Source organism: Dermacentor variabilis, chromosome 10 (assembly GCF_050947875.1).
Source record: "Dermacentor variabilis isolate Ectoservices chromosome 10, ASM5094787v1, whole genome shotgun sequence".
Classification (NCBI taxonomy): Eukaryota; Metazoa; Arthropoda; class Arachnida; order Ixodida; family Ixodidae; genus Dermacentor; species Dermacentor variabilis.
Window position 1 is genome coordinate 98,208,972 of NC_134577.1, and position 27,759 is coordinate 98,236,730.

Below are 27,759 nucleotides of genomic sequence, written 5' to 3' on the forward strand. Positions count from 1 at the left end.
ACAAACGTTAATATATTTACCGACAAGCTAAAGCCCTCCAATGCCTCCAATATCCTCTACACCCTTCTCTTGCACCGTGCCTCCTTTCCCTATTTCAGCAACTATGCAACACACCACTGCGTCGTCTCTCTCCCTCTCTCTCTCTCTCTCTCTTGACTGCCCCTCCACTCTGAGCAGCAGTTGGCAAGGAGTTTCGGCAACACAGCTGTAGCAACTTATCAGCACGGATGGACCGACAAGAGACATAAGCCCCATATTCTAGCTCACAGCTTGATGTTGCAGAAAAAAATTCACTGACAACTACGACACTCCTTAATGCGAAATTTGAGTGCAGCTCTATACATGTTTTCAGTTCGCTATATATTGAGACATCGCACCGATCACCATCACCCGACTGGCAGAGCCGGGCCGTGTAGCACTATACTATATAGACCAGCCATGCAGTTGCCGCTTGCTGGCAACTGCAGCGTATGCAATGGTAATCTCTACAGGTAAACACTTGCGGCAAATGCTATGAGAGAAGGCAAGCTTTATGGTTCTTTTCTTCCTTTCACCGCTCAGCCAGCGCTGCCACTGCTGAAGAAAACAAGCTCTCAGGATTTTTTTTTTTTTTTTAATTCTTTGCCCCGCTCGGCTGTCACCACCGCTGCAGCGGATACGTGGACGTCTTTTATCGACCGCAGCACTCCGTGTTTGCTTTTTCATTCTTTGCTGTGCTCGTTCGCTCAGTTATGCCGGGGGACAATGCCAACGAACGAGCACCTAAAACCTGCGCTCTAAATATATTAGAAGTGATGGAATATAAAGGTGTCATTGGTTTTCCTCTGTAAATAACGGTGTAGTTTAGGACGAACTTTGGATCAACTAGGTATAATCCCACCTGCCTCAGGTAGAATCTTATGACATTTCTGTTCTGATTTGAATTTTTCCGCTCATATTTCATTTCTCTATAGGCATATTTGACTGGTCATTTCAGAGCACTCTGGCAGTGCTGCAAAAGTCACGAGAGAGAGTTTTAAAGCTGTACTATGATTGATTGTGTCTGGTAGAGATAAACTGAATTTGTCGTTGCCTCTAAATCACATTTATGCTCACAGTAAAATGTAGTCACTGTCTTAAAAGAGTTTAGTAGAGTAGTTTGCTGGGCCAGTTGGTGCACGGTCTGGCCGATCGGTCAGACAGGTCGTTGCATTAATGACTGCATGCGTGAGCATCACTATTTGCTACCTACAGGTACAGGAGGGAACTTGCCATTGCATTGCAAAAAGCACGAATGCCGACCTGTTTTTGATAGTGTATCGATAGTGGGGAGAGAGCACAGCAAACTGGAAGGAGAAATTAGCGAAGCGTTCCACATGAAAAAGTTGGGTGCGCATACATGTGTGAGTGAACCTTCGGTTCATATCAATGATAAAGAACTGCAATTTCGAAATTTATCATGTCAATCCACGTGTTGTTGCCTTTGTCGGGAAGGGGTGTGACTTCGCTTTTGTGTACGTATAGAACTTTTGTTGATAATTGACTACAAACCTTGTTATTGTTCGCGGGTGTATACGCATGCGTGGCGGTGATTTGTGGAATGTTTTCACGATAAACTTCAGTTGTAAGTCCAGCGTTGTCCTGTCTGTTTCTCCTCCGTAATTGCTGGGAACCATTATACGTCTTAAAAGACTTTCTTAGTGTGGCCAGAGTCATCTGAAACTGCCAGTCAATATACCTTATGACTGTTATGGCTCAGTGCTTGAAGCTGCGGTGAGTCACGGCCTGATGTCATAATGAGAGCAAGCTGCGCCTTCGCATTTCACACAAGCTTGAAGCAGCCCGCAGCGGTGCTCAGTCATTATTCCGTATCCTGAGGACGAGCTACAGTGGCTTGTCTCTCAAGGCAGCTTTCACAGCAACAGCTATTATGGAGTCTTCAATGGCTCAAAAGGATGTACATGTATTATGAATGAAACCAATATCAGCCACAGGATTTAAAAAAAAAAACAGTAATGCCTCAGAATTCAATCTCACATTTCTTGCGTGCTATCCAAACACACTACTGCAATGCTGTCTCAACTGCCACCTAGCATACTGAATGAAAACCAGGAAAACATGACATCAGCCCTTGTTTGTTTAGCAACGTGTTGCTTTGTGAACACTAGCTGTATCTGTACTCAATGGGCCATGTGCTTCTAAACATGCTCTTGACTAAACTAAACTCTTGACTTGAGACTTGAGAAGTCTTGACCCTTTTGCACGAATTTAACAAGAGATTTTTGCATAAAACTACAGTACCTGCTTAAGAAAACACCTCGTGTTTTATATACAAGTGCACTTTGAATATAATTGACATTTTACAGCAAGTCTTTGTTGCAGTCAGTCCCAATTGTGTCTGCTTTCTGCTTGTGCATCGAAATTATCTGTAAATAAAGCTTCCCTCACAATTTCTTTTACTAAAATCAAAGAAGAAGACACACCAAAGTGCACTAGAGCAGTCAAAGCAACCGTGATGAAATTGAATTGTTAGATTGCTTACTTTGATCCTTACGCCAATATTCAAGCCAGAAGAAGAGGCTATTCGAAGTTTGACTTTGCTCAAACGGACTAGTCTTAAGTACCCCTGTCCTACTACTGGACTAGGCTTAAGCATCCCTGTCAAATTATCATTTGGGGCCTCTGCATTTGGATTGGGCCACAAATGTGTCTCTTCCAATGTGCAGTAGTCTTCCATCAAATTGACTCTGGTTAATTAGATCTTCTGGTTAAATTGATTTTCTGGCTAATTTGGTCCCGACCAAAGGTCCCGTTTGGCGTCCATGTATTTCTATGGGCCCAAATGTTCGTTATTCCAACCCTAAAATCAGCCTTCACCTAATAATTTGAATTTGACCAGTCAGCGCACACACACCTGACCCTGCTAATGACTCCAATAATGACTCCTTTAGTGGCAGTCTATGTCTCATCGAAGCTTAGGGGACAGTGAACTTATTGAACACATGCAGAGATGGAAGCAGCCAAGGAAGTTTTGGAGCAGCTCTGGGTGCAGCAAACTTGGCACTTTGGAGCAGGTTTGGAGCATGAATTCCCCGTTTCGGAGCAGTAAATACACATTTTGGAGCAGCTTGGTAAACATGAATATGATATAAATACAGGCATATCCTTATTTGAGTTTGCAGAACACTATTAGGTTACAGCAGATCAGTTCTGCACAAGACCGCAAGGCAAGCAAGCTTTATGACAGAGAAAAAATAGCCATCCACCCGACTGTATCGCATGAAGCTACAAAGGAACCCCCCACACAGGTTTTTCAGAAACCAACATTAAATTACATACCGGATGAGCCAACAAAACGTGGCCAAGAAAGAATAACATAGGGATCTCCGTGAACAGCGCCCACTCTATGCTGACAGGCTTGTTTTAATGCTAGTCATCTTTTTTTTTTCATTGTGAACAAGCAACTAATATTTAATTTTAATGAACTAGCATTTATTACCTTACTTACTAAACAAGGTGCCAATGCAAAGGTTGTGGATTAAACCAATCAAAAGATGAAGAACAGAGGAGATACGTGGCACACACAACGACTGGACTAACAGTTGTTAGTCCAGTTGTTGCACATGCTATGTCTCTCCTGTGTTCTTCTTTTATTTAATTTATTTTATTTATTTGCAGAATACCTTCGTCATCTCAAAGGCATTATCGCAGGGGGGACAGTTAGAGAAAGATGTATTAAATCGTTCACAGAAATAGGTATAAGGTAACATCAAAGTGGGAGCACACAATAAGTGAACATTTTCAAACGAAACAGAAAATTAAAACAAAATTAAAATAGTAATGCACTGTCACAAACACAGGCGGGAATGCAAATAGCAACTATCAGATATTGAAACACATTCCTCCGGTAACAAATTCTAGCCCGTCACAGTTTGTGGAAAAAAGGATTTGGCAAAGCGGTGCGTATTACAGCTGAATTCTCGCATCTTCTTTGAGTGATCGAGTCTAGTTGAGCCATAAGTTGACTCCAGCAGGTAATTGAAGCTATCAATGCCTGTTTTACTGTAGAAAATCCGGTGGAAGAATTTAAGTTCTAAATTTTTTTTTTTTTCTTCTGGTGATTAACATTTGCCATCCCAGCAATGCTTTTACTTCAGTGATACTTTTGAAAGGGTTGTAATTATTGGAGACAAAGCATGCAGCCTGATGTTGAAGTTTTTCTATTACTTAAATCAAACAGTCCTGATATGGGTCCCAAATCATAGAGGCATAATCGGGGATAGATCTGACATGCAAAAAATAAAGTGTTTCTTTAACTTCTTCGGATGCTGATTTAAAATTTTTACAAATAAAAAACATTTTACTTGCCCTAGATACTGACTGTTGGATGTGTACGTTCCATTTAAGTTTCGGTTTGCCTGGTTTAATTCTCAAGAATATGTATCAACCGACCGAGATCGCAATTCTCCTGCAAAGATTGTGGAGTACACCAAGAAATGACCAATAACGTCTATAGCAAACTAGCTGTTGTATAACTTTTTCCCGACAAAAAAAGAAAAAAAGAAAAAGCCTGCAAATCTTTTTAAGTCCGTGTGAAGTGTCCCCGCACCAGTAATATAAGTAATCTCGTAAACGCCGTCATCACTGCAATGTGTATATTACAAACGTGCAAACCTGGGTCACGGTCTCGTAAGCGCTCACTTTCCAAACCATTACAAGATCTCGCTACTTTACATTAGATAGGAACCAAATATGCACGGCAAAAACTGCTGGTGCGGCGAGAAAGAAAAGCATGGCCGCTCATTCAGAGTGCCCCTAGTTGACAAGGTTTGCGTAAAGGTTGATGCAATCTTTGGTGCGCAGAAATGTTGTCGCAGCGTGTTTATTATTATTATTATTATTATTATTATTATTATTATTATTATTATTATTATTATTATTATTATTTATTTATTTATTTAGTTATTTATTTCATGGGCTTTCTTTCTAGTCAAAAAAAACTCTTCACGAATCCTAGGTTGTTTTAAATGCTGTTATCGGTCATTTGTCAATATCATCCACAAAGTTTTCATCGTCATCTAATTAGTTAGGTAAATTTATAAATTTAGCTAACTAAACGTATTTGTGCACAATGAATGAGAAACATTCACAGTGGCCACCATGAACAGCACGCATCAAGGTACAGACAGTGAATGCTGTTTGCATAGTGCTTGCTCTCAAGTAATTCTTAATTTTTGGCAAGATTCAGTCAAGATAGCAGAATATTGCAGAACAAGTGCGACGTACTGGTCATTGCGTGTTTGTCATTATCTCACATCGTTTGCCGAGAAAAACAGCTCCAAGATATTTTTGAAAACAGTAAAGGGACAAAAATGTTCACTGGCTTTCCGGTCTGCATCGTCAACCAATACATTGAATAAGCTCGGTTATTTGGGTTTATTCGCGGTTCTGTCACAGGCACCATAAAGCCAATGTAAAACGGCAACCGAAATCGTGCACCGAACGATGACTCATTACAATTTTCGGACTCAATCAGCACCAGTGGCGTTGCAAACATTGTTGCCACGAACGCAATTTTGGAAGTTTACAGTTTTGCCAAACGTTTAATTACGATCCCAATTTGGCCACTAAGGTTGACTAAATATGAAATTTTACATCTTTGGCCTGCGTTCTGCCGCAGCAAGAGCCTGATTTTATGCAGTGTGGCCAGGCAGAAAATAGCGTAGCCTGCGTGCAAATTTGAGCGACGGCTGCGGTTGGCATTGGATATTTGTGACCAAGAGGTTTCACGAAAGCAAGCGGGTCGTTTGTCGGCAGGCCGAACAATCATCACGATAACAGGACGTGCTGCGTGTGCAAAATAGACAGTGCTTGCCCATTAATCGATGCGGATGTACCAAGAGGGCGCAAAATCAAACGCTAAAATATATAACGAAACTGATGAGCTACACATTGAGCAGACTGTACGACCTTATTCAGTGCGGCTTTCCTTCCCGACTGTCCCATGAAATGAGCACCAGTTCAAATCATCTTTAGCTGGTCAGCATAAACGCAAACGCATAACACCTTTATAGAACATTCGTAATGCACTGTATTGCACAAAACGAGGTTTCATTTTTTTGTGGCCTAGTTACAATTATACGGAAGTTTTAGCGAGACACAGCTCATAGCTCTTGTGGGAAATAATAGGAGAAGATTTCATTGGAAAACTGGGTAGTTTGTGGGTTAGTGCCCCCTCTATCGCACTGACACCTAGTGAAATGTGTCTGAACAGATAGTAACAGTAATGTTTTTTTTTTTTTTTTTCACATGACCATGTAGTAGTACAATGACTCGCTGTTAGAACACCCCTTGTGACCGCCTTTCATCTTCTGTGGATGCCCCCCCTCGTATATGTACACAAGCTTCCCTCACTTACACACTCTCACTCATGCCCCCTTAAGCCCGGGTCGCATTAAACCTCGCTGGACGTTCTAAAGTCTATTCTATTCTAGTCTAATCTATTCATCCATCCATCCATTCATATTCTCACAACCCCACCAAATTTCCCTGAGCCAGCTTCAATGGCTCTTTCGAATTTTCGTTGAAGTTGTAATATGGTGGAAGACGAAATTCGCTAGAAACAGTCAACGGCAATAAACAGCGCAGTGTTTGTCCTCTCTCGCAGTCCTTGCCCTTTGCACTGTACATCATTTGTACCTTGAATTACCAACTAGCCCAAACAACCACCCTTGTAGACTAAAAGATTAGGCTTCAGTAAGAACAAATTTGTCATTTGTGAATAGCACAGAGCTAGCACAAGCGAGAAAAAGGGAAAAAGAAAGGCAAAAAAGGTGGACGACCAGTGTCTACACGACAGAGAGGTGACATAGAATTTTGAACAAAGGTATGAACATATTTGTTGTCCTGATCAGTGGTCATCATGACGATAGGTATGCACACACATTCTCATATCACCTCTGTTATTATGAATGAATGAATAGAATTTATTGATAGGAAAGACAGAGAGGTCGACCTGAGCTAGTGCGCTCTAGTCTGCTACTCTGCACTGCGTAAGAGGGAAGGGGAGTGAAAGTATTAGGATGGATGATGATGATAAGAGAAGTGGTGAGTGCTTATGTACATGAGACAGTTGCCTCGCTAGAGCCGCTCGTCGAGCTTGGTGTCCTGCAGAAACTTCAACAATACTTTTGTTGCACGCATTGAAATTGCACTGCCAGGCCATGGGCCGAGGATAGCTTCCTCCGACAGTAGTTGCCTGCCAACGCTGGCTAGGAAACTGTCTAACGTCCTTCGCTCCAGCATATATGCTGGGCAGTCGCACAGTACGTGTTGCAGTGTTTCGGGCATCTGGCAGTGTACACAATCAGGGCTGTTCGATTGGCCGATGAGGTGTGCGTAGCGACGGGTGAAAGCAACGCCGAGCCGAATCCTGTGTAGCAATGATGTTTTGCTCCGTGGAAGCTTCGGGGGCAAACAGAATTTACCGCCTGGGTCAATCATATGTAGACGTCTGTGAATGTTATCAGAGTGGGCTCTGTAAGCCTTTGTAAGGTCCTGCATGAGTGCCTTGATCATGGAGTTGGTGTCAGGTCGCGAGTAGGCAATCCGTACTTCATCAGAGGAAGAGGAGGCCGATCTTGCCTCACTGTCAGCGAGTTCATTACCAAAAACACCACAATGGCTAGGCACCCATTGAAAGGTGATCACGTGGCCACTTAACTCGGCACTGTGATAAAGTTCGACGATTTCCAGCACGAGCAGATAGTATGGTCCTTTGTTTAAAAAGTATTTTAGCGCCTGTAGCGCTGATTTGGCATCGCACAATATTGTCCATTTATGGGGTGTCTGCGTTCTCATAAAACGGACAGCCTCCCGTATTCCCGCAAGTTCCGCAGCCGTAGATGTCGATTTGTGGTCTAATCGAAATCGTTGAGTAATTTCAAGTTGTGGGATGACAAATGCGGCCGTTGTGGCAGATGGCGTGACCGAACCATCGGTATATACTTGTACAGTCCCACTATATAAAGTAAATATATGGGACAGGGTGAGCTGCTTCAAGCCAATGGAGGAAACGTGAGATTTCTTCCTAATTCCAGGTATCTGAAGCCTCACTAGTGTCTCTGTTATTAAATGTGTCCGTCACATAAGGCAATAAATGGCTCATACCCTCTTAAGCAATGGTTCATACCGCTGTGAATAAAAATAATTTTAACATGGCCTCCCCATTACAACAGAAGAGAAATGCAATTCTACGTTGGAATGATGAGCGGCAACGGAGCCAGCTGCAAAACAAGACGACGATGCTCGAGCCATTGCTGATGATGATAGTTGATGATGATGCTGATGATGATGCTGATGATGATGCTGATGATGACTACAATGACGACAGTTTCCTCTTGCCAATGAATGGCTCATACCCCCTTAAAATGAGTGGCAATGGAGCCAACTTTGGAAGGAGGTGACGATGATGAACATGCGAGCATAGGTACAAGCGTGGTACGAGACGGCATTACCATAGGTACGAGACGGCACGCCATCTAACAAAACCACGTCACATGATGTACACACCCCGTGCCAACTGCCGGGATTTCTCCCCTGTGTGGAATACCCCTTCAGCAGCAGCCAGATGGAAAATGCTCTCGGCATTTCTTCAGCTAGGCATCATCTGGCACGTCTAAATCCCACTGGGCCATAACCATATTGCTGTTATGACCAAAGGAATGAATCCCAAGGATTGTGTCTCCTTACTTAGTAACCATAGGGATTATACTTCACGATCTTAGCAGGCACAAAAGATGCATTGAGCCTTTCTCTTTCTCTCTCTTGTGTCCGTGTTTATGCCTGCTTTTTAAAATCGCAAATTCTTACTATTTCAGCTTTCTGCTGAGTGTTTCCAAGGGCACTCTTCAGCTGGAATTAAAGCTTGGTAATAACCATGAGTAAACTAAACGCACTGAGACCGGAAACTGTCATGCAGAAAGCACATTGCAAATGTACATCATGTGGTTGCCACTGCAGTGTAGAGAGACGAGGTACACCATGGTGGGGTGCAACCGTGCAGGGCCTGGTGCATATGCACAGGTGGTACGACAGGAGCTTACATCATAGTAGCCAATTGCGCATAGATAACGAACTGCCTAGTCATATTCTAGGTAGGCGGGGTTGAGGCACGGCCTTGACATTCCCCCATGAGAAACCTAAGCCCGGGTCACGTTAAACCTTGCTGGATGTTCAATAAAGTCTATTCTATTCTAGTCTAATCTATTCATGCATCCATCCATTCATATTCTCACAACCCCGCCAAATTTCACTGAGCCAGTTTCAATGGTTGTTTCGAATTTTCGTTGAAGTTTTAATACGGTGGAAGACGAAATTCGCTTGAAACAGAAATGCCATAAACAGAACAGAGGTGCAGACTTTGGTTGGCCACCCATAAACACAATGTTGACATCACCGACATTAAATTTTCGACCATTCATCTCTTACATTAAATGAAAGTCCTACCTTTAACGCCCCCAAAAAATAGTGACAGGTCTCAAAGCACCATTGGTAAATTTATGCACACAGCCACTTTCGGTTTCATTTCCCAGGAGGATACTGTGTCGCGACGTCACAACACAGCATGTAGAAGAAGGACATTGGCAACATTTTGACACTCGCTCCGGCTCGCTTGGTCGCCTCGTGTCCTGCCACTCGTTGTGAGGGCCAATGTAGCAGCATTGCAGAAGACCACGCGAGCCGAAGTGAGCGTCACATCGTCGCAAATGTCCTGCTCCCACGTGACCATATACTGTGTTGTGACATCACGACACATTATCCTTCTGGGAAATTAAACAATCTGGCTGTAGAAATGCTACTGTATAAGATTATCACCAGTGCCCCAAGAATTGTCGCTATTCTTTCAAGGGTTTACGGCTCAAACACCTTCATTAAATGCAAAAGAAAAGAATAGTCAAAAATGTCAGTGCCGCTTTACATGAAACAGCCTTTTTGTGAACTCTGTTTAAACGTAACAGGAACCGAGACTTCCACGACAACCATGTAAAATGGCGATTCTAAACGGTCGTGAAGATGTAATACATCAGGCAGTTAGGATGTCGTGGCAATAAGGGCTCCTATGCAGTGCTCGTACTGCATAGTTTTCACGTCCCATGCTTCGTGATGGCGCCAGTCATAGAGAGAGAGAGCACAGTGCGCTTGCACTAGCTACAAAAATGGATGTCATGAAAGGTGTCAAGAGTGGCAGTGTCTCACATGCTAAATTGTCCCAGATAGTGAAATACGAAGAAAAGATTTATGCTGCACAAAACGGCAGCACTTTGAAGGACCTGGTGTGAATGCATATACACCAACACGAACGAACGGAAAATGCGGCTAAAGTGCAAGTGATGATATCCGAACAAGGGCACAATAACTTTGGGTTGTTCACCGCAGTAACATTAATACACTCAAAACTTCTAGAATGACAAGATTATTCTTTATTTTTGTGTCATTAGCTTAAATGAAACTTCAGATAAGCAGAACCATTTAAGCTGATTTTACTGCAGTATCAAACATTGTCTGCCGTATTTATTGCAATAAGCAGCTTAAATATAAAATTCATTTTGTTATCTTTTACAACACTAGCAGTACGAAAAATTAGCTCACAGACTTTTGCCCAAAGCTGTGCTCTTGCTAAATAAACTTGAAAACATTTGGTTACCACCAAGGCTACAGGATTAAACTCAGAGCACGACAGAACCCGTTCACGTCAGGTGGAACGTGATGAAATAAAACAAGACACTATCCACAAAGGATTGAGCAAGGTTAACATTTCTGCTCCCACACAGGAGCTTTGTTCACAAGATCGTTTTGTGAACAAGGCTTCCATGTGGGAGCTACTAAATCTAGTGCATCTGAGTTTGAAGTTTATTTTAAGTGTCGTAGCATATAAGTGTTACAGAAGGAGGTGACCCCAAAGTAAAAACTGCCAGGGGGGGAGACCTCCTATCAGTGCGGCATTAGTTGATTACAGGGTAGACGTATTTAAAAAGCAGTTGGCGTGCAAATGAATAAAAATAACCTGCAGTGAAATAAGGGATATGAAAGAAATAGTGCAGTAAGCATAGCTTCGCACACTCCAGTAAGAAATATACATGCACTGAAAACAAAAATGAGGTAAAAAATAACAAGAAGAAGAAAGAAAGGAAAAGATGCTGAATATCGATCCTTTAGTTTGCAAGGAAGCGGCATCGGACATGCAGATCAATAAATTGTAACAATACACAAATAAATAATATACAAGTTATACAAAAACCATTAATAACGTACAATACGCAAAATGGACGAAATAAATTTTAGACGAAATTGCTGCAATGTGTTTTATAAGCACTTGGCCCAAGTCAGCTGTGCCAGACTCGACTTGGCCTGGGCGGCAACTGGATTTTTCTGGAACGTTCAGCGATGTTTAGTAACAGAGAGAAGAAGACAACAGCAGCAACAAAAAAAAAGTAATGATAAAGAAATAAGACAAGCAGGCACAGGTGAGACAGGTGGCAGGCCAGGCCAGCAGGAGAGGAGGGGGACAGGAAATTTTGGGAGAGGAAAAAGCAGGCCAGGTGGTGGAAAGAGCATCACATGTAGCCATGGCTGTGCAGAGACAAAGAAAGACAAGCACAGAATGAGAACCACGACATGGCATCAAAATTCTACAAAAGAGAGAGCGAGACAGCGTATAGATAGTATGTTGCGCCAACATTGCCCAGTTCTTCTGTACGGGCAACGTTGGTGCAATGTATGCACAGAATGTTACACCAGCAGCACTGGTCCTGTGTGCCTCACTCGGTCTCTCTTTTGTTGGCAGGCTCCTGCCACTGCTAGCAGCCAATGCTTTGTGGATGTAATGGCACCACCTGCAATTGCACTGACTCTGACAAAGATGACAAAGAAGCCACGACGATAAAAACATGTGCATTCATTCTCGGCAGGTCAGGATGCTGCAGCAGTCGCTTCACTTGCTGCTTCATCTTTGCCTTTCCAAATTAAATGCAGGGACTACAGCACGCATTTTGAGCCACCATTACACTGTCCCATGAGGGTCTGTTCCTTAACTGGTCGACCGCATCACGTGGCCCCCTTCTTGTAGCCGACCGAGCAAAACCCACTGTCCATGCTACCACACGGCAAACAATGCAAACAGCTCACGTATGATCTGGCTCTGTAGTCACATGTATGTGCCAAATATCAGAGACACAACCACACGTTGGCTGCGATATTGTCTGCTGTGCAAATGGGAAAAAAACACCTTGCAGGACACAATGGAGCAGCTGGTACTGATTTTGGAAGCTGTGCTATGTGCAATGACCTTTCTCAATCAAGGAGGCTGCAGACCTTGCTGGGCAGGAGAGGAAGCCAGCAAAAACAGGTCACATTTTCACAGCACTTCAAGGCAGAGCTTGAAAACTGATATAACCTAGTATTGCTGCTGATAGTGGACCACACTTTTTCCTTTACCTGTGTGATCTGTATTTTTGGAATTTTTTTCGTTGGTTAACTTCAATGTACCTGGCTTTTCAGCCTCAAATGCTGAATCTCTTTCTTATATGTTAGATTTTAGGTTACAGTCAACGACTGATTTTTCGGACCCTCTAAGGAACGTAAAAACGTCCGAAAATTCAGACAGTCCGAAAAAATGAATGCATGCAAAAAAAACTCATTTTCTTTTTTTATCGGATCTTGAGGTAAAGGGCGTAGTACCACGCTTCCGAAACCCTGCCAAAGCATCAGTGAAGTGGCTATAAAAACAGGCGTTCAAAAACTCTGTATGCAGCCGACTGCGGGTTTATTATGTACATGTGCATTGTCGGGCGGCCGGTGTTATTGCTGCATTGGCTTAAAGAACTTGTTGATTGTTGTTTGGACGGCGTTCCAGTTGCATGCGATTATATTCGCCTCGATCTGAGCAAGGGTCACGTCAGCACTGTACACCGATGAACGAGTCAACAGTGCACGCGTCAACTCGGCGCTTGTAGTCGGCGCAGGCACTGGCTCTTCATTTTCAACATCGGAGTCTTCTGAATCCCTCACAACCTGACGGACTATTTCCTCGTCAGTCAGTTCCACGCAGAAGTCGAGCTCGTTGTCAGCGTCAACAAACTGTTCGAAAGTTATTTCCGTGGGTATGGAAACCCCAGCAGAGCGGAGGTCGTTGATCACGTCGTCCATTGACGCCGAACTCCTTGCTCACGCCAGCTTGGGATCGGCCGCTCACGACTTGCTTAATAATGGCAGCTTCTCCATCGTTAACCGACGGTACTGCTTTCTGCGCTTCGATGCCATCGGCGAGGACGACGAAGACGGAGTGGGGGCCATCGAAGGCAAGCGAAAGCCTCAAGTTGCGAACAGTGGAGCTCGCTGACGAGCGTCGAAGCACCTAGGCCTAGCGTCGCAGCGCACACTTGAACAGCACAACCACACACACCACGCTAGCCAAAACGCGGCCGGCGTAAACAAACGAAATGGCGCCGCTCCGGAAACTCCGCCGGAGGCGGAAGTGCGCCGATAAACATAGCCAGAGTGGCCAGACCAAATCGGTGTGTGACGGCTAGATTCTGCTAGTTGTGGTTTAAAGCGGTGATATGCTTCGGCTGCAAGTCGATTTCCTTCGCAAGGGCGCTGCGCGAGGAGCCAAAGGAGCTTCCGTCGCGTCAAAAAGTCCGGAAAATTGGACGGCGGGGGGTTCGAGTGTCCGAAACTTCAGATGTCCTTATACATTGATTCTATGGGGCTCGTGGCGGTGCCGCGAAGACGTCCGAAATATCAGGCATGTCCGAAAATTTGGGCGTCCGAAAATTCAGTCGTTGACTGTAATTCAACTGCGGCTTATTCAATATTTTGGTTAATTCGATCATGGCAAAAGGTCCAGGCCAGCACCCGTGCATTTCTATGGGCCCAAATTTTCATAACTTCAATCCTAAAATTACCATTCCCTGGATAATTTGAACTTCACCAGTCAGCATGCATGTGCCCAACTCCTATGATGACCACAGCAGTGTCTCCTTCTGCAGTGAATGCGTGGAAGATATACCATCTCCTGCCAAAAATGCTCAGGTAAACTTTCAAGCAACAACCATAGCTCACAATGTCCGATTACGGTATTTACTTCATCATAAAATGCACCTCTCTTTTTCATGAAAATTGTGCCAAAAATTGCCTGCACGGTGGAACAGGCCACGATGCCAAAATCGCCTTTGCGACATTTGTATGCTTTACTGCATAACACCAATGTATTGCGGCGAAGCTAACTATATGAAACCAGCCCCTTGCTCATTTTTCTTGCATAAAAAATAACGAATGCGTTAGATTTCTACTTTGTTTAGGAGTATTAATGTCATTTATATGCGAGTTTTCTACACCGGACACATGGAAAGTGGGCGTGTGTTTGATTCGAGGGCGTGTTACAATCAAGAAAATACTTCAAAATGAATCAGCACCGTGATTTCATGTTTTTTCCCTGCGTCTTGTTTAAATCAACCCACCTGATAATTCGAGCAATTCGATTGGTCTTGTTAGGGTAGAATTAACATAAGTCAACTGTACTAGTGTTTCTTATGTTTCATGGTCTACCGTTCACTTTGTCCTTCTGGAATTGGGCAAGACTATTGCTCTAGTAGTGGTAGCAGTAAATGCTAGTTCCACACTTCCTTTCATGCCTGTGTCGTGGCTGCAGTAGGCCATCCCTAAGACCACAAAAAAGAACTTGCTAGGAAATGAAGCGACATCATTAACACTAACTACCAAGCCCTAGATGTACTCATTCTTGCTGTTTGTGCAGTAAAATTTTGATCATACGATCACACCTGGTACAACCTTCGAGATACGCATATTTTCAAAAGTCCCGGCCACCAAAGTCCATTAACCTACAACGTGCTAAATTTCAAATGTTGCAAACCACTTTTCGCGCCACAGTGGATGATACGAATAATCGAGCCACCGCCCAAACCCTGGTGGAGCTGGCCTCAGCACACCGGTACCGGTAGCACCAGACACCGGCTGCCATTAGGCTGGCAGGACGGCCACGCCAATTCGCCGGTCGCATTCCTGTTGCCGGGCGACCTATGTCACCCCACCATAACTCCATCCTGCAACTGTCCCCACCCCCATCCCCAACCCCACCCTTTCCTCCCACACCCTAAAAGAATGCTTTCGTTTTGTGCGGCATCGTGCAACTTGTCGGCCATTTTCGAACAGCTTGTAACTTTATCAGGAGCTGGCAATCACAGGAGACTGTCTTCCGTGAATTCCGTGCCTTCTATCATCTTCGGCAGCCGACAACAATTCAAAACTTTTATACCTTTGCACTGAACCATATCGCACGATACAACAGATTCCCTTATCTTACGCAAATTATCTCCTTATCACCATCAGGCAGCTGCTAAAATGCAACAATGAAAGAAACTCGAGATAACTAGGCAGATGTTGCAGCATCGGCCTCAGAATATGCTATCAAAGTGTGCAGTTCGCTGCTACCAAAATGTGCGTGAAACGAGCGCAGTGATTCAAATTCACAAAACCTGCGTGCCATGTGACTGCAGTAATTAATTGCGATGCTACTTTCCCCTTATTATGCTTGGTTTTGTTGGTTTTATTACTGCATGAAGAAATACAGTGCTGTGACAATTTGAATTTCTGATCGTTTGTGTTTACGGCAATACCAAGACGGCAGTGCAGCATCAACGGAAAGCTGTGTTCGTGTGATTAGCGGTGCAATAGCACCTCCTGAAAGCCCAATTTTCTTCCTGATTTCAGAGACAACAATCTTCTAAAATTCTGGTGCGTGTTTCTCCAAATATTTTGCAATGTGATAAAGGAAGGTTTTAGGATTGCAGAAGCAGTATAAAAAAAATTTCAAAATTTCAGCAAGACGGCCATTTCTTTTCTGGATCCCCCTTATTTATGTTTCTTGGTGACACGAATCTCCCAGAACAGTGCAAAAAACTTGTATCATCGATATTGTACAGGCAACACTGCCAAGGATGAGCCGTATTTGTCCGGGCGACAGCATTTGCTACTTGCCAAAGAAAACATGCGCTCACCAGCTCACTTTGCGTTATGCATTACAGTTTCTGCACTTGAAACACATTCCTCTGAGGCTTTCAATTCCTTTCGTTGTGGTCTGTTCAGATAACTAGATTTGAACATTACACGTGTGGCTGAGGGAAACTCTCTGTTTCATGTCAGATGTCGTCCACCGACATTTCGGGTCATCATAAAACAAAAAATCGCACATACAACATATCTTTCTTTAATTTGGAAGTAATGTGGAACAATCTTCTCGGAATGAGAAACGTTTGTACACTTCTTTACAAAAAAAAAAATCCGGGAGTTGAGCTGAGAGACTGACTCACCTGCGTGCAGGAGGCGAAGTGGGGGAGCGGCGACGCCCCGTCGTGTTGACAGCCGCAGTGGGGGTGCGGCTTCCCGTGCGCAGGGACTTGACCGGGGAGGCATAGCCCACCGACGATGTAAACGGGCCCCCCGGGGTCGACAGGGGAGTGCCCCCGCTGCCTCCTATTTTCAGGGGCTGGGAGGAAGCCCGCCGCTGCGGACGGCCTTCTTCGCCCCTGAAAGGCAGGCATGGGCACCCCTTCTTAGCTGTGCACACTCTCTCCCTCGTGTGCACGCACACAGACACACGTCTTTGAGCACACAACACTGGTGCTTCTCCATATTTGCACATGCATAGTTTTTGAAAGCTTGTTCTAAGTATACACATTTCGGGGGACACATACACAATTAATTATAATCTACCTTGCATAAAAATGCCTCGAAGCAGTGAAAAATGAGAAAAAAAGGAAGGCATACAACCCAACGGGGGACTATTAATTAATTAATAGAATTCTGGTGTTTCACATGCCAAAACCACGATCTGATTATGAAGCAAGCAATAGCGTGAAACTCTCAATTTATTCCGACCACCTCGGATTTTAAGCAGACAAGCATTTTCAAATATTTTTGCAAATGGAACCTATTTTTCGTATACCTTGATTTAAGACTTGCAAAATTGTAAGAGTTTAAGTTTGAAAACTTTACAGAAAATTTTGGGGAGTTGGTAGGTAGGCATTTGTGCTGCCTTAGATGCTTGTTGAAAAAAGTGCTGACAGAAAAGTAGTTTTTATTGCTTTATTGTGTAGCTGTCGACCCAGTAATTATGCTGTGGTGCCTCAGTTACCCCAGAAAGCAACAAATAATTAGCACTACATTACCTTTTAATGCAACCAGTTCACAACACACACCAAGTAAAAAGTCATCACGTTATCGAAACCGGTTGTGTTAGTCTCACGATAGCAGATGCCACTGACGCGCGCATGCACACACGGATACGCAATGACTGTGCTGGCATAAACCAAGTGTTTAGCACCTTACGAGACAAGAAGGAAGAGTGCGTCCCCTTAAGTTTGGCAGCTTAAGGCAATACAGTCATTGTATGGCCCTCACTCGCCGTACCTGGCCGACTGATGAGCTCTTAAGTTGTTTGAAAGACCATGTGAACGGTGATGTAATTACCTAGTCTTCTTTTTTTCACATCCAAAAGCCATGCTGCTCTTGATAAAAGCTTTGATTGGGTCATATAAAACGTAGAGTAAGTAAATATTTGTGGTGCTTTCGAGAAATTGGATGATACCATGCCAATATCTGAAATTTTCTAATAACAAATCAGTGTCCTATTTGATTCGGTCTTCAAATTTAATAGGCACTATTCATATATGTGAAAAAAATGACAAAAAAGTCAACTGTTCCCAATGAAATGTAAAATTGGATAATCCATGTTTTTCACAGCACATTGCACAAGGACAACAGAATGGACACATGCAGCGCTGATGCGTTCCCACATTCTGTTTTCCTTGTGCAATGCATTGGGTAAAACATGGATTACGAAGCACAAACTAGCCCGACACTCAACCTTGGTATAAAATTGGAGCAAAAGTACAGTAAATCTTACCCCCACCGACATAATATAGCAGGCATAAAACATGAGACCTTAAGTAGTGGGCTTCACCGGCTATACAGGGATCATTCGCATCCTTTGGTGTATGCGAACGAGCTGCTTATTTGATGCCAATGCCCCATTTGTACTTTTAACAGAAGACACTTAATAACGCGTGATGTTGCGACAGAAGCTTACCGACGCTATGAATATAACAGAATGTGGGCCACCGCTTCATATGTAGTTTTGAAAACAGCCTGGAATTGAATGGAAAAGTATTCCATTCAATTCGGTCTCAAATATTACTACATTCGCACATGCCTAGAATTGAGGCTTCATACCGTAATTAGGGAGCCACGAGCCACCTTTCAAAAAAGCAAGGAAAGCAGGACACGGATTTTCGTGGTGTCACTACTCCTCTCAAGACACGCGCACGGAAGAGCCGGGCACTCACGCGAGCGGAGTGCCAGCCGTGAGGGAGCGCGGGTGCCTCCGCTGCGCCTTGATGCGCATAAGCTTGTCGCCCTGCGTCAGGTCCTCCTCAGAGTCGCCCGCCATCGTGTTGTTGTTGGCCCGGTCCACCTGCACAGTGAAACAAAAACACGCTGCTCAACGAGCCCAGTGGCATTGTCCAATGCTCGACATCAAGCTGCGTCACTCGCCCACCGACATTGTTAAGAGGGAGCTTTGGCTCCGAAGCTTCATCTAAATACATGGGAACGGTGAAATCATTCTTCTCGACGACCACTGCACCAATTTTGATAAGGCTTGTTTCGTTTAAAGGGAAAAGCTATAATCTAGTAACCATAGCAATTGAATTTCCTATTCATGGTGCAAATATATTAAGAAAAGTCCTTTCAATATGCAGAATTTCAAAAAAAAAAGAAGTCTAGTGACAATATTACAGATTTTTAAGTTAGCAATGAAAAACAATATCACAATTCCTGCAAATGTGTTTAATGACGGTACATGTCCAGCAAACGAAATTGGAAATTATAGTATACCGAGATATGCCACTAATTTGTGTGTAGTGTGAGTAGGACATTTTCAGAACCCTCGTAAACATTGTGACAGTTTCACATAAGATGTAACTTCATTTATCACATGCGTCCACTGGAGATGCTTCAACAGATGCAGACTACAGTAGTGTGATATCAGTTATAACACGAGAGCGTTAAAGGCCCCGTGTCGCAGAAAATCTGGTGTCCCACGTCCAGCGTCGACTGTCGTTTCGGCAAAAATCATTCCAAGCTATGCATACCCAACAACACAAGCCCTCCTTGTAGGGCAAAGAAGTTACTGAACTAAGTAAATTTCTCAAAATAAGATACATTAGAAAGACAGTAAAGTACAAGTTACACACAACGTACAGACATAATAGCGTCAGACTGTTTTTGAATATACGAGAAAACATCATTCTGTTACACGGAATCCCAAAACACAAACCCCTTTTCCAGCGTTTCTACCATTCGTAGACTGGCTACGGCGTCCAAGAATTGCATGCACCAGTGCATGCAAATCTACCAGAATACTCGCCTTCGTGCATAGCGTTCGCCGCCAGCGTTTCCCGGTAAACATTGCGGTTACAAAAGCTGCAGCTGCCGAGAAGTGTGGGAAGTACTCAGGGATCTTTGAATGCTATTGCATTCCACTCTTAAAGGTGGAGCTCAAGCGTCCTTAAAACTTTTTAGAGAAAAGACACGAATTTGTAAACTTTATGCTTCTATTTTGTTGGAGATTTACAAATCTTTGTCAATTTTTTCAGAAAATTTGAGGTCCTAAATCAAAATTATGCTTCCTAGAGATGCTAGAATTTAATCTTCTTCCAAAGGCAACAAATTTCATTCAAATTAGTCTAGCAACTGTCTTGTAAATGCATTTCTGCAATTTGCATGCTTTTGAATAGAAAAATATACCAGAATAGACTGCAAACCAAAGCTTGAACCAGTGAGGAAAGGTATTGATGTAACTGCAGTCACTTGCAAAGAACTATGTGATATGTTTGTGCAAAAAAGTGTCACCCTTTTTATTTTTACGGTATCATTTTTTAGGCAAGTTGTTTCGGATAATATTGTTTCTTTCTTCTGTAATTGAGTTGTGAGCTTAAAAAGAGTACACATAAATGATTCTTTCCTGTTGTTCTTCTTTCCTTGATTTTCCAGCAAACTGTGCAAGCATTCGCACTGTATCTTTTCTTTCATTACTCATTTATAGGCTGCACCTTCTGCTTTGGTGCCAATGTCTTGTACTGAATTTTCGTAAAGATACTAATATTGTATTTGCACGTACCTACCGTGCCCCCAATTGCACCACGCAGTCATATATTACCGCCAACGTACCCATAAAAATAACTTGGTGCCAATTCTACCACGCACATGAGGTAACGAAACCTGAGTCGTCATGTATGTTGTTGAAACAATCTTATGGAACATACAAAGGCACACAGTCACGCACACAGCTGAATGTTAGCGGATAGTCTCTATCAAAGTCCGGAGACACCTCCTTTTCGCTGTCTACCGACCGTGCAACATCAGCCAAACTGGCCGTTGTGTAAATGACCACCTCAGACAGCATTTGAATTTAACAAAGGAGGGTGTTGGCAGCGACCTAGCCGTGCATAGCTCCCGTTGTGGTTGTCATGCATTACTTATTCAATGCAAAGCACTAAGGCACCATGGTGAACAGCGGGCACATGAGACATGCGAGGCCTTTTGCATCGTCAAAAAAAAGCTATAAGCGTGTGAGTGTGCCGTCGATATCGCTCCTCATCAAGGAACTCGTGCATCTTGCACATAAATGATGGCGACCACTTAGTTGTGCCGTTTTTATATTCTTCATCGTGGCTATCTTCATGACGATGTATTCCCACTTTCATATGTTCTCGTCTCCCTCCCACCTATTCAAGCTCCTGTATATATTTCTTCGTGGGCAATAAAATAAGGGGTTGATAGTCAGTGCTTCGTCTGTCTCGGTCTGCACACCCCATTGTCTTTGCTGTATTTTTTTTTTTTCATACGTGTACCAACCAACCAGAGTATGAAGTGCCATGTTCCATCAGCCATGGCAAAAGTATAGCTTTTCCTTTCTGATAATGTTTGCAGCCAATAATTTGCCAGTGAATGTGCACCAGGCTGGTGATTCAATTTCTTCTGTAAAGAAATGCAATATGATTGACTGTACACTAAGTCAATGTTTAACAATGAATCCCACAGTTACGTGGACACACTAGAAAATGCACAATGTGTTGTCTTACAACCTTGGCTTCCTTCCAGTGGAGTCTGCACTGCCTCGCAGTAAAATTATGCAACTTCACCACAATTATGGATGGCCAATCAAAATTCATTACAGAAGGGGGATATCTAAAAGTGCGACTGATAATGAATTCCATGTCGTGAAGCACAGACACCCGTCAAGCATCATTACTTGCGTCTTTCTGGCGTGTGCTCCAGACATACCATGCCGCTTATGTGAAATGAAAAGAGTGGCATTGAATGATCGTTGGCTAGAGCAACAAGTCTGTTGGAAAATGCAGTCCCCAAAGATGCACTTTAGTTCATGCTTGTGCTGATATTTAGATTGGTGCATTCATGGTCAAATTTCCCATGGAGGTGACATTTTACATTATACATTGTTATTTCGTCCTGTGTATTTCTTTTTTCAACCACAATAATTTGCAACTACCTGTTGTCTGCGATGATAATTGCCCCAGTGCATTGAACAATGGTTCAGCCTGTCGGTGTTACAGCAAAGCACAGCTCAGCTGGATTGGCAGGAATTGATGTACACATTTTTGGCAAACTTTTTGTACTGCACTCGAGGTCATAAATGAAATAATTTCCATAGCTATCGCAATTTGGGTTTCGCTCTCCGGTCCAACCAATTTCATTTAAATGAATTCAGCAGTAGCAAAAGAAAAGTATCTCTTCATTTTGTGTATACAGTAAAACTTCGTTAAAATGTACCCGCTTAAACACTAGTTTCACTTTTAAAATAGTAAAGCCAAACACCCGATTCAGCGGCCATTGGACGTAATGCTTATTGTATACGCATAAACTGTACCAGCTTGATGCGTAGGTTTGGTCAACACATCGTGCTTCTACTTTTCGTTGTGCAATCACGGCGGTACATTGTGATTGCAATCACGGAGGTAGGTCGGCCCGGCAGAACAACGAGCGTCAGAGATCAGAATGACCTCCAAGTGCAAACGCAGACGGCACTTGAAAGGGTGAAGCCACAACAGCATCAAGATTATTTCGGCGCTGTGCCAGAGAGCATTGTGGCGTTGTGCAAGCTAGGACTCGCGTCATGCCGAAGCTTGGACAAAAACCGGGTGCTCAGCATTGAAGAAAAATTGTACATTGTTCGTGCTATTGAATGTGGCACGAAGAAGTCGGCGCTGGCACGTGAAAGGGATCTACCACCGACTACAGTGTGTGGCAGCTGGAATGCTAAGCAGAAGTTGCTCGGCAGTGCTGCTACGACCGTGAAAAGTTGTCGGCTGTGAGGTTCAACTTTTCTAGGTTTGATTTTTCACCATCGTTACCTCTGTTATTGCCAAAGTGTCGCCTAACGACAGGGATGAAGACGACGGGGAATGCGACAGTATCAACGATTCAGGCCCGGCAGTGGCAGAAGCTGTGCATTACATCAGCCTTAAGCCGGTGTTTGCCGAGAAGTAGGGGCTGGCGGAAAAGCTGGCTTGCAGCTTAAGAGAGTTTGAGGCTGCCGTTGTCGCTGCTAGGCCACTGCGACATCAAACGAAAATACAAATTTTGTTGCGCTAATTGAGTAAATACTGCATGTTTTTCCCCTTTAATTGCAATCTCTCCGAGTTCTGTTTTTGACAGGTAAGTAGCCGATCTTGTGCCATTTTGGTTAAGCTGTACTACCGTTTAGTGCGCGCTTTTTCCAAGCTCCAGCCAACTATGGTTTAACGAGCTTTAACATCAGAGGTGGCCTTGCGCTAATGCTCTTGTTTTAAAGGCGTCCCGAAACACCTTTCCAACTAATTATAGCATAGAATCATTGTCAAGTTCGGTCACCTCACGAATCTCCTGTCGCAATACTTTTCCGAATCCTACAAGCACCGGCGAGGTCAGACGTAGTCGTGGGACGGATCGGCGGTTCTCTGTCTTCTCTCATTTCCACTAGCACACCGGCAGCTACATGGTCAAGACGGCAAGGAGGCGCAAGGGAGCAATGCGCCGCGGGCTCCGCCCAGAGACTAATGCAATGCAGCACCCCATGACGGGTGCAGTGTCTACGCTACGCTTTTCGTTTTGGAGGCCAAGCACAGCAGGCGCAGCAACGCGCAGCTGTCCTGTTCTCACCGGCAGTGCGAAGATGAAATGGTTTTCCTGTCATTTTGAGGTCGCAGAGACGTATTTCCTTTTCCATTTATTTAACTCAAATGAGCAATAAATGTATTACTGGAAATGTTCTCGCAATCACAAAATTAGCCAATAGCTGTTGTGGGTCCAGCTGCTTGTCATGACAATGCATGACGACATTGCGGAAGCAAGAGCAAGCGATTTTTCGCTGATTTTGATGGAGATTGTAAACTTCCTACTGCATGCAGTGCAATAATACTTTACTCGCACGTACACAGGAGCCTCGTTAACAAATCAGCAGCATTTTTTTTTTTTTACTATGTCCAAAAATAGTTTAAGGCCACCTTTAATTAAGGAGCACCGACATGCTTGCTTGAGTTATGGCAAGTTATTTTGGGTGCTATGATGCTTGCCTGCATATATTTTTTAGCTGCTTGAAAGTTGTGAGGAAATTGAGTTCAAGCAAAGAAATGACAAGTCAAATATGCCATGTCAACCCTCATTTAAAGGCTAACTCCAACAAAATTTTTGACCGAGTAAGAAGGCTGATCTCAGATAGCGTAGACATAAAGCAACCTCCGTGCAAAATTTTTCTTTTCAGATACGAAGTCACGGAACGTTTGCAAAAGTCAACAAACAAAAAGATAGTTGCTGTTACTGCTTGCAGGAAATGACACGTGACCCAAAACATCAAGAACCAGTGGGTCTCCTCATCCTCAGCCTGGCCTCGGCAAATATATATCGCCTGCAACATGCTGGAACGCTCGGAGGTGACGTACCAAGGTATGTGTGAGGTCCGTTACCCATCAGGTGCCCGCTTAGGTGCCACTTCAAGGCTGGTAATAAAGAAATTAGATCATCCCTGCACCTTTGTCATAATTTCTTGAATAGTAATACGCTACTCATTCATAACCAATTCGGTCAAAGTGTAATTTCGTTGCGGTTGGCCTCCGAGGAGGAAAATAAATGCCAAGTCTCCGAGGGTCACCTGCTGCTGCTGCTGCTGTGTCCTCTTGTCAGTCAAGTGGAAGCGGCCCAGTATGTGGCTGACCGTGCCCTCGGTGTCCGACGGCATGGCACGCCGGGGCGACCCGCGCCGGTTGTTGCTCGCCGTGGCCGGCGGGGACACACTGCGGTTGTGCGGCGAGAGCGAGCGCCGCGCACTGCCCGTGGTGGTCCCCGTGTTGCCGTGAGCGGCCTGGTTGTTGTTGAGGTTGTTGGCGTGCTGCTGCTGCTGCTGGCTGCCACTCAGCTGCGACCTGTGCAGGTCACCCTGTAGCCACAGGTAGTGCTGCTTCCTGAAACACACACGCACTTCCTTCAGCACTGCGAACACGGTGCAGCCAGCTTTTACAGTGACAACTGCTACAGCCTTACTTGTGCAGCTCAAAAACATGTCATACTGGTACCAGTAGTAATGGCAGTAGCAGTAGTAGCCATAGAAGCAGCGGTGGTGGTAGTAACAATAGTAGTTTTAGTAGTACAGCCAACGGTATTTAAAATTAAACAAGCAGAAAAAGATTCCAAGCCACAACACTGATTCATTTGGCAATGTTTGCTTGAATGTTGCAATAGTTGGCCTAGCAACAGCCAATCAGAAGGCACCTGTCAGCGTGCTGGCGTGCTGAGCCAATACGAGGGCAGCGTGCATCGCGAGCTTCATCAGACCGACCCCTGATTGTCTTACGTTTTCGCTTTTTCTATGCGGTCATTGTCGGCGAGGATGCGGGTAACTGAAAGGCAGAACTCTGAGCTTTCGAACGATACTGAGATAGCAGCACTCAGCAGCGGGAAAGACGAGGAATAGCTCCGTGAACTCCGGTGTTTCTGCACAATTTGGCGGTCGTTTCTCGCCATCCGCACTGACAAAATAATTTTTTTCTGACACTTAGGGTGTGTTTTGAGGCAAATCGTTTTGATATGATGTGGATTAGGCATTACAGACACTGAAACAAGGAGTTCCCAAAAATCTTTTTTTTTTTTCGCGATTTCGGTTTTTAAGAGCCGCGTCCTCCCTTAAGCTCAAAACCCATTATATTCATCCACCAAGAGCTACCAAGCAAGGTAGATCCAAGCTGAAGCACACAGAAATAACTGCTTCGGGTCAGCACGAAAACAGCCGTAGGATGTGGTTGCCATGCTTACTCTTCGAGCCAATGCTGCTGGTGGCCAATGATGGAGCCTGGCCGGCAGATGCGGATCCAGGCGATGGCCTCAGCCGCCGTGAAGCGGTAGTGCTTCATGATGTAGCACGCTATCAGGGTACCCGTGCGGCCAAGGCCAGCCTGCAAACAGCAAGGCGACCTCCATGATCAAACATCAAAAAAATTCTAGCATGCGTCGCAGAACTTGTGTCGCAAACCCATTGCTAGAAAGTTCGGTTGACAAGGTCAACACACCTCGAGTCTTCAGGAAATTAGTAGGAGACCAAGCAAGAAAAAAAGATGTGCTGCCAGCCGTAGAGTTTCCTACAAGAATTACTAGAGGGCGCTACGATCGTTCAGCTACCACGGGACATGGATTTGTCTGATCTTCATTGTTATGGATTCAGACATTCTTGTGGCGTTATTTATTACACTTCATCTCTTTCCAAGTTTCCAAGTGCTCTGTTTTCTAAACACACAAAAGCAATGTCTCTGGGTACATACACAACCGCTGTGAAACAGTGCATCTAAAAGGCAGTGTACATTGTTTAACATGATGGATACTGCAAAGTCACAAAGCTGTTGGAAGCCAGGGGGGCACAGGTTAGGCAACTCCATGCACTAACTATCATTCCCCCCCATCGAGGCTTAACCATCACACTTGCGGTTTCTGTGGACGCTATAGCACCAGAGTTCTCTCTAGTAATCTTGTGGGAAACTGTACACTGCCGGCAGCCACACATTTCACTGCAACGTTGGTCAGCCAGTTTGAAAGTTGTTATCGGAATTCGGCAGCTCAGTATTTCAGCAAATACGAGTATCAAACAGTCCAACAACAGCCGAGAAAGGACAGGCAAGACAAGCACTTCGTGCTGCAATTTTTTACGTGTCCTCTCACTGTGCAGCTGAACCCTCACATAGCCCTGCACCAACAAGCCGTACAATTTACCATTTAGTCTGAGCACACAGACTGGATAATACATTTTTGAGAATACAAAGGTAACCCAAATATCAAGATGACAAGTCTAAGTGAGGTGTTAAAAGAAATTTCTGTCACAAGCAGGCGAGGACAAAAGACAATATTGTTTTTGGGTCCCGGGTACTGCCATCCATGGCTGCTACAAATAGCTTCTCAATTTTGTGCATACTGATGTCAAGACGGCATGGCCATGAAATGCATGCTGCATCTGTACAAACATTATCATGCACAAGAAAAGTTCTGAACACAGAAGTTGCTTTCTCTCTGTGAAAGTCCTTTAAAGCCAGTGACATAAAAGCAAAATGCAGAAATATCAAACACTAATTCCATTTCATTAGCCATCACAGATACCCAATCACAGCGTTTGCTCACAGTACCCTCCAGTCTTCACATCGCATGCTCCCTCACAATAGCTGTTTACAGCTGTGCTGCAATACCCCTGTCACATGGGTCCTCTCTGACATGTTTCGATCAATAAGATCGAACTTTATTCAGATTGAGGACTGCGACACAACTTTAAGCATGCTTCACTTCAGTCCTGCTATACTTGAATATGTTTTAAGCTTCAATAGAGATCAAAGAGTTTCAATGCAATTTCAAACTTATGAGGACTGAAAGTGCCCAGGTGGCACTGTTAGAACTAAAAATAGAAGACCAGGACTACCTTGCAATGGACTGCGATGGCACCAGGGGTGTTCTCGCTGATTTCGATGAATTCGCGCATGATGGCATCGCTGGGCGTTGAGCCATCCACGAAGAACAGGTCCTTGTGGTCAAAGCCCTGGTCAGCAAAGCGGCGGGCATCGTATATCTTCTTGTTCAGCCGCACCACAGTGCTGACGTTGTGCTCGCGAAAGTACGGGAAGTACGTCTCCGGCGAGTGGAACGGGTGGCCTGCAACGGAGTGGGCAGTTGCGGTTTTTCGGGTCGCCTACATCGACATGCACCACTGAAAGTGGTGACACTAAAGAGAACAATAAGTTAAGCAGTATTAGCAAATTACCCTTCAGTGATACTGAAAAACATTAAAACTACCACAATAGGAAATTTGGTTAACTAGCAAACAAGCAATAGCACTTTTGGAGGCTTTCCACATCAGGAAAAGAGGCATGAATTGTGTTAATAACACATCCATCTCCCTTTATGGAAATGAAATTAAGTTTTTTAGACTCCCTCTGCTGTGCTGCACCTGAAGGCATTCACATAATCGTGTTTCTTCTGCTCGGCTAGGTGACTCCAATAAATCAGTTTTGAGTGTAGCGCCCGAGGTGCCCAGCCCTTCTCTGTGTTGGTTATTTAATTGCGGTAGAATGGCTTCACCCAAAAAGTTGCTACAAGAGGAAACTTGCTTTACAGGAA

General features: G+C 44.1%; 1 protein-coding gene across 2 annotated transcripts in view; it reads right to left on the minus strand.

The window, feature by feature from the left end:
* The window catches only part of Cdc14 (cell division cycle protein 14), a 65,825-nt gene that overhangs the window by 14,739 nt on the left and 23,327 nt on the right, over positions 1-27,759 (minus strand). Inside the window, exons 7-12 of one of the 2 annotated variants that reach the window (XM_075673214.1) lie at positions 27,065-27,294; positions 25,423-25,562; positions 24,266-24,575; positions 18,402-18,529; positions 16,368-16,583; positions 11,280-11,610 (exon numbers count right to left, since the gene is read on the minus strand). In XM_075673214.1, the coding sequence (XP_075529329.1) occupies positions 11,595-11,610; positions 16,368-16,583; positions 18,402-18,529; positions 24,266-24,575; positions 25,423-25,562; positions 27,065-27,294 (1,040 nt within the window). In that variant the 3' untranslated portion in view covers positions 11,280-11,594. Of the gene's footprint in view, positions 1-11,279; positions 11,611-16,367; positions 16,584-18,401; positions 18,530-24,265; positions 24,576-25,422; positions 25,563-27,064; positions 27,295-27,759 lie in introns of those variants that run through there. The other variant, XM_075673213.1, reaches the window with a different exon arrangement.